At 43.6% G+C, this 8445-nt stretch overlaps 1 protein-coding gene across 1 annotated transcript in view; it reads left to right on the plus strand.

Moving 5' to 3' along the window:
• Nucleotides 1–6860: 6860 nt before the first annotated feature.
• The window catches only part of slc16a9a (solute carrier family 16 member 9a), an 11740-nt gene continuing 10155 nt past the window's right edge, over nucleotides 6861–8445 (plus strand). The window contains exons 1-2 of the mRNA XM_080848903.1: nucleotides 6861–6986; nucleotides 7846–8085. Of these exons, the coding sequence (XP_080705029.1) occupies nucleotides 7881–8085 (205 nt within the window). The 5' untranslated portion in view covers nucleotides 6861–6986; nucleotides 7846–7880. The remainder of the gene's footprint in view (nucleotides 6987–7845; nucleotides 8086–8445) is intronic.

Consider the following 8445-nt stretch of genomic DNA (forward strand, 5'->3'; position numbering starts at 1 on the left):
ATGGTAACCATTCATGAGCATTGATATGGAACGGCGATTTAACGTTTCTACTGGGACTACGTCCAAGGTGTCCGGTTATACGAACTTAATGTACACCCCATTAGCCAATCAGAAAACAGTATTTCGTTCCAGAGGGAGATAAATGGTAATAAACCCCACACTCAACCTTGGAGAGAGGTAAAAGTGAACTTGTCTCATCATCTGAACCAAAACTCCCATCATAATTGGGAAAGGAAGCACAGTAAACTAAGTGTCTTTCTCATGTGTATATGAATATCACACTATATTCCACCTTTATCTGTCCCACCAACCAATGATCAACTCCAACTCTCAGGCAAGCACTGTCTGGAAATGTATATATGATTATGTGGTGTGTGTACAATAACTCCACTGGGTGATGACCAATCCTAGCCTATGCCCCCAACACAATGCTTTTTTTTCATATATTATGCTGTAGTTTTGTTTACAATATATCACATTGAATACAGTGGAATGCAAAAGTTTGTGCAACATTTCTGATGACCTGATTTCCAAAAGGCTTAAAGTTCCAGATGACACATTTCTTTAATATATCACAGTATTGTATATTTTCAGTTATTTTTCAGTTTCAAAATAATACATTTAAAAAAGGAAAAGCTTTTGGCCATCCTGCATCGCCAGTACTAAGTAGCTCCTCGGCAACCATCACGACTTGTAAACGCTGTCTGTAATCCTTGTTCAGGGATTCGGGGACAATTTGCAAAAGGCTTCCAGTTCAGTGAGATACCTGGGCGGTTTAACTGGCACTACTTTTTTGAGGTGTAGCCATAGATTTTCGGCTGAGGGCCATGGCAAAACATTGAGCTTGCGTCTATAGGTAGTCCATTGTGGATTTTAAGGTCTGTTTAGGGTCATTAGACGCCATACCCTTCTTCCACATTGATGCATCAGCCACAAACAATGCTTTGCCAATAGAGCTTAATGTACTTTTAAACACATCAATTATCACTATTGAAATAACAATGGACTGATAATACTCATTTGAGGTGCGCCATTCTCTACGTTGTGAATTTAATTTAATACGCCATTGATTTGAATGATTTTCCTAACACTTGATGATGAGTCATTTATTTCTTCCAGGGCTAAATGTGCCTGTCTTTTCCCAACATATGTCTTTCAAGTTAAGAAATGTTGCTGCGGCTTTAACGATTATCTTTATTTTATTTTATTTTAATTTTTAGTTTTAGCCCTAAGAATTATAAATCACATGTGCTATGAAGAGAGCCAGTTTCGTATGTGCTTGATTTTACAGCTTCCTGCAACCTTCCCTTCTCTCCCCACCTCTGTCAGGCGATTAAATCAACATGGGTCTCTGTTCTTTACTCTCTATGCACCACATTTACTGCCTCTACAGACAATTGTATTATTGTGATGCAATATAGATAAAAATGAATTTATTACACCTCTCACTAATTTCTGTTGTTCCTCAAACACCCTTACCTCACTTACTCATTTAACAGATTGTATCCGCATATCCATGGTACAAGGTTTAAGAAGTTTGAGTATTTTGTATCAAGCTTTGAACTTTGCATCACCTGTCCTAATGACGACTGTGAAGAAGGCGTAGCCCTATCAAGCCAATCAAGGTCTGAGACCTTGAGACGTTTGTATGGTGCTCCTTTTTCTTGTTTCACTCCGAAACTGTACAAAACAAAAATATAAGAAGATAAGTCTGAGCACAGCTAGGCCTATTTCAGTGAGCCACATCAGCACAGCTGCATTCCAATAACAATAACGAGGTGGGGTGAAGTACATATGGGTACAGCATATAATGAGTGACTAAAATGTGTGAATTTTGATCAAAAGTGTTTGATCAAAACACTAATGACATGATGCAACAAGGTGTATTTGTTATATGGTAATGTAAATAATACACTAATCTTGCTTAAAATGTTATTAATTAAATAAAGAGTATTTCATCTTTAAATGTAGGCCTTTTGTAGGTCAGTTCATCTTCTACTTAACTATTCACAGTAGCAGACATTTTGCCAAAATTTTGCATCTGTCATTGCGCCTAGAGGCAATTGTATTGTTATGGCGCTATACAAATAAAATTGAATTGAATTTAATTGAATTGTCACTCAACTCCATCCAAAACTGTCATCTGTCCATCATAACTTTCTGTCTTTGGACCAGGCCAAGCTCTCTGCGGTACCCAGCATTACCCTCTGCCCCCATAGTAAGGCACCCTGGCATTCCTAAACCCACAAAGAATTAGAGAAGGTTGGCCCTTAATCCTCCTCACCTCATTCGCACTGCAAGGCTTAGAGAGGGAGAGAGTTGTTTTTTTTCCACTCTAGGAGGATTAAGGGCCACCTTCTCTAATTCTTTGTCGGGTTTCTAGGAATGCCAGGGTGCCTTACTCATCGGAGGGCCCACCGAGGGTAATGCTGGGTACGGCCCGCAGAGAGCTTGGCCTGGTCCCAAAGACAGAAAGTTATGATGGCTATGCTTTGTGTGGGAGTGTGAGGGGGTGGTGATGTGATTCCTGTGCTCCATAAAGCGGTTACACTGATAAACTTTGTGTGTGTGTGTGTGTGTGTGTGTGTGTGTGTGTGTCTGTGTGTGTGTGTGTGTGTGTGTGTGTGTGTGTGTGTGTGTGTATGCAAGTGAAAGTGTGTAAAATGTCTTGGGGCAATGAAAGGGGAAACAAATCTGAGGCTCGAAAAGACATTTAGGTCTCTCCCATGCCGGGCTTCCAGGAGGAGGGGTTCATGTTTTAGGGTAGGTGAGAGGCCTTCAAACAATAGCGTAGAGGTTTTTTCTTTTCTTGCCACTGGGTCCACTGTTTGGAGTCTGGGTTGGCAGGGTACATGTTCTGTGTTATGGTGTCCCCCAGCTGTGTGTGTTGTTGCTGCACTGCGCAACTTGAACCAATCCAAGCAGCAGTCTGAAATGGAACTCTGTGAAGTTCTCGTGAACTTTGATCCCCCTCCTGGGCAGAAAGCTAACAGAGTGGTGAAGGTGGCCATTGTGCTGTTTACTCTCCTAGCTGGTCCGTCACTTCTCTCTTTTCATAAACTCGGCCGTCTCACCCTCTTGTCCAACAGCTGATCTCCTCCCTCCTGCGGTCTCTCTCTCTCTCTCTCTCTCTCTCTCTCTCTCTCTCTCTCTCTCTCTCTCTCTCTCTCTCTCTCTCTCTCTCTCTCTCTGTAGCTCTGCCGATGGAGTGCTGTGGTCGAGGACAAACTCATCCCTGCATATCCTGTGTAGTGGCGAGGTCAGGCTTCCCAGGGCTGCTGGGAAAAAGGCTGTGTTTTCCCTTGAAGGAGGCGAGTTTTTTATTACCACTGAGCTGTCGTGAGTCATCACCTTTTACACACACACTCACACACGCACACACTCACACTCACACTCACACACACACACACACACACACACACACACACACACACACACACACACTCACACACAGGGTGCTGGTGAGATCCTTCAAGGGAGCTGAGTCAGCTGTGAGTTTCGCCCTGATCTGTCCCAGTGCTTGCCGGGGGGGGTGGGTGGGGGGTTCTCCGTTTTGTTTACTATCTGTGCTTCTTATCTTTGTGCTCTACATCGCAGTGCATAGTGGTTGTGTTGAACAGAGTGTAGCCGGCAGCAACATGAAAACACAGAAGGACTGGAAACAAGGCATGCAGTGAAAGAGCAGGATTAAGGCAAGAGTATGTAGACAGGATTCAAGCTCTCATATGTCATGACCAGTGACGCTAAAATTAGCTGACCCAAACCTTCAGTGTATCAGATCGTTGGCAATACATCGAGATGTGTATCGCATCGACTTCAGTGATCGAGATGCTTACCCTTTATGCAGCTGTAGGATGGATTTTGTTATACCTAGCTTAGAATGCTGCCTGGTGTTACCAGCCCAATATCCTAGTGAACAGCAACTAGGCTGAACTAATGACAGGAAGTCAAATACTTCTGACCGAATGTGACTCCACACACACACAAAATCACACACACACACACACACACACACACACACACACACACACACACACACACACACACACACCCACCCTCCATTGAGAGGATTAGTGGGGACAAACCCGTGGTCCAAGACGTGTTCTTAGTGAGAGTGTGGGAAAGAGTGGCCTGGGTGTGGGGACAGTGGGTCCTGGCGGCTGAGACCTGCTCTGTCTGTACTTTCTGCAGCTCCTGGCATTAGCCTCCCTGACCTTCTGACAAAAGACCAGACGTCAAGAAGCAGGATAGCATGGACATCAAAGACCCCCCCCCCCCCCCCCCCCTTCTCATGCTCTTTCGCTCTCTTTCACTCGTTTGCTCTCCATCACTCTCTATCTATTCTGCTCATTTGTGTTCATTCTCTACTCCATTAGCTCTGGCTCATTTCTCTCTTTCTGTTCTGTGTTCTCTGATCTTACTCACTCTGTCTCTCCTCAGTTTATTTTCTCTGATCTCTCCTTTTATCTCTCTCTCTCTCTCTCTCTCTCTCTCTCCCCCTGTCTGGCCTTCTCCACCCTCTATAATACTCCCAGCTTTTTAAACGCTGTGTTCAGCAAAAAGGCACAATCGTCTTAAGAGGAATTCAGAGGTTTGATCCTGACACTTACACTTACATCACATCAGACAAGCTTTCTGCTGACCTGTTACAGCAGACGTGAAAAATGTATCACAAAATCTAACAACTCGCCTGCTGCACAACAGACCGTATCAATCCACCACATGACTAGTAACCCTAGATAGTCAGTTTGATCTTTACGTTATGCTTATAGCTTGAGTCAGATCATAAATAAGACCTATGGCGACGAGCAGCGGCCTTAAATGCACTCACTATTAAGTTTGTTTGCAATGCAGAATGCTCTACGATGTATAAAGAACAATAAAGACTTACTAACTGTGTACTTTGTCATACAAAAAGAGAGGATTCACAAGTAAGGCTGTTATAGGGTACTTATTGTAACAATATGTTCAATTAACTCATTTAAATCTAAAATGTGAAGACTTTGATCTTTTCAGTGCGGAAGAAGTGACCTCCTTTTGTGTGTTCCAAATAAATACACTGAAGAATGCATAAGCAATGAGCTATACACAGCTTAGTGGAGGTCCATAAATAACATCATACTTACGCATACGATGGTCGTCCTCTGCGGCCTGACATCAAACCTGAAATAGCAAACAGGACACATTGGCAGACAAAATAAAACAAATGGTTGATCTCTTCCCAAACATCCCCTCATCCGCTTACCCACCCCATCCGGGTGCCAGGTAGGTCAGCTCTGTCTGTGAAGTTCACATGGTCCAGCACAATACATTTAGCAAACATAAATACACACACACACACCATCCATAAACACACACATACATACATACACACACACACACACACACACACACACACACACACACACACACACACACACACACACACACACACACACACACACACACACACACACACACACGCACGCACGCACGCACGCATGCACACACGCATGCACGCACGCACGCACACACACACACACACACACACACATACATACACACACATATACCATCCATAAACACACACATATATACATACAGACACATATACATACACACATACATACACACACACACACACACACAGACACACACATACATACATACATGCATACATACATACATACATACAAACATACATACATACATACATACATACATACATACATACATACATACATACATACATACATACAAACACATGCGCACACGCACATACATCGGACACACACATAGATACATACGAACATAAACATATACATACATACATACATACATACACGCACACACACACACACACACACACACACACACACACACACACACACACACACACACACACACACATACACACACATATTTACATACATACATACATACATACATTTAGCTAACATACACACACACAGACACACAAACTAAAATGCATTGCATCATGACATGTCACATTTAATAACAACGAGCCATGTAGTCCTTACAAGTTGCTCAGCATATTTACACCTGCCTTAATGTTTCCCATACTGATGTGGGACAAACGGGGACTATTATCCCTGCACTGCCGATGAGATTTTGACTAGTATTTGTTGTTGAACGTCTCATTACTGTGCGTCATGAATGTGGAGGTAACATAATCCTCCAAGAGGGGAGTTCATGTGACCGTGTGCTGACACTCCCTTTGTCCGTTCCCAGCACCCAGTGGCGGCGCTGGCCTAATACCGTTTGTTATTATCCAGGAACTGGTTCAGACTGGAGGAGTTCTAGCATGAACAATGTATCTGGCTATAATTCCTATAATCAAAAACATTGTATCTATATCTTTGTTGTGTTTTTTTCTGGCCTTGAGTTTGATGATGGAACTGCTGGACAAATACCCCACCTTCACTAAGATGTCACCTTCTCTCTACGAGAATGAACGTTAATAGGACGTTCTGAAGGCGCAGTGGATGACTTATAAGATGTTGGGGATCAGTTCAGTGTGCTAAAAACTTTGGCAGGTTATAATAAAAGTAAAACATTCTGAGTGTTCATATGCAAACCATAATCATCAGTTTTTCATTCCTTATCCCTTAGGTAATTCCGTTGCGTCTGTCTCCACATAGTTTCCACTGTTGCCTAGTCGCGCGGTTGTGCTGCGCGTGTCAGCAGGACGGGCATTTCCCCTGGTGTGTTGCGCACCACCCGGACCAGTGAAAACAGCTTTGAACCGGTTTTATTCCTACCGGCGACTCTGCGCAAAGCGGATGCGAAAGCTCTAAGCATCCTGAAGACAGCTAGCCAACCCTAATAATAGCAGGAACACCCGGCTACTCCATGTGATGCGAAAACATGTCATTTATTTTTACCTAGCTTTTATTCCTTAGTCAGGGTTGCCGGCATCGTTCATGGCAGCTCCGTTGCTTCGATGCACACATTTGTCCACACAGGTGCCTACAGATCATTTTGAGGTAAGTGAAATAGCATGCACAATATTGCATTACCTGATGCTTTTGTTGCCTGTGAAACGTCATTTAGCCTTCACTGAGCAAAATTACAATATGTACATTCATTCGTAGTGTCAGGAGCGCAGATTTCAAAGTACATGTATTTGAATACATGAGGTCTTAACACTAGACTGGGGACTATGTGACGGTTTGATTCTGACTTGTTGTGGCTGTGGTCTTGTAAGCGCTGGCTATAACGGTATCAGGCTTATACAAAACTTCTGCAGCCAGCGCGTGATCCCACGGATGCTGAGGCAACAGCAGCACGAGCGCCTCTCTCGGCGCGCACAAATTATTCATGTCCCTCCAAACGGAAAAATCGGTAGTTACTGAAAGCGCACCGCATCACCAAAAACAAAACAATACAGAACAAAAACGCGATGAGAGCACATACTCAGTGAAACACTAAAGGGTTTAGGTGCGGCGGAGGAAGGTAGTCTGGTCCCACGACACGACAGCTCTCCTCCTCCTTCGAGGTGTGGTCTTCATGTGAGCATTTAAAACTCGGCAGCGCGCGATGGATAGGCGAGATAACTCCAAAGAGCCTAAAGGCGAAAGACCTGCCTGCCCAGTCAGGCACGCAAAGTCCGGGGGACGGACAATAACTCTTCAGCATCACTTATCCATCTTAACTTCTTGCGTTGTCCCAATTGTATTGTAAGTGTCTCACAACGGCTTTTAAAAGGGTGACGCCATTGTAACCCAATGTCTTCAGCTTAGCTTTACCAGTTTTGGAGGCAACGGAGCTTGTTCACTTTCTGGTGTGTTTTTAGATATGTTTATGCTTTTTGTTAAATTCTCTGTGAACCCTTTCTCTCTTTAGGTCCCCTTGCAGAGAATATCCCCAGTGTGAACAGTATGGGTGGTGTTACTGCAGAGAAGGCTCTTGATGGGGGCTGGGGATGGGTGATTGTGGGCACCACTTTCATGGCACAGTTCCTGGCCTTTGGGTCTCCTCAGTCTGTCGGAGTGCTGTACCCAGAGTGGCTGAACACCTTCCAGGAGGGAAAAGGGATGACTGCCTGGGTCGGGTCCATGGTGTCGGGTGTCGCGCTGCTCACAAGTGAGTAGGAAATCTGTGTGTGCTGCATGGTTGTGTGTGTGTGTATCAGATGGGGGTGAGACATGGCATTGTTGTTGTGTTTACTTGTTCTCCTGTCTGTTTGCTTCTCCATGTATTTTTTGTGTTTAATAATTGAGGTGCTGTATTTGTGCTGTACTTTTGTCACTTTGTGTCATCATCATTTTAACTCTACCAGGATATACAGACAATAATTTATTTATGATTGAATTAAGGCTACGTAAACACTAGGCCAGGTAAATCTGAAACTGCAGACTTTATGTAGAAATGTTCTCTATCCATACTATTCTTTTCCAAATGTTTTACGTGCTAAGAAGTGTTTGTTGTTCCACCATGTTTGTT

Source organism: Sprattus sprattus (genome assembly GCF_963457725.1).
Source record: "Sprattus sprattus genome assembly, chromosome: 12".
NCBI classification, from domain to species: Eukaryota; Metazoa; Chordata; class Actinopteri; order Clupeiformes; family Clupeidae; genus Sprattus; species Sprattus sprattus.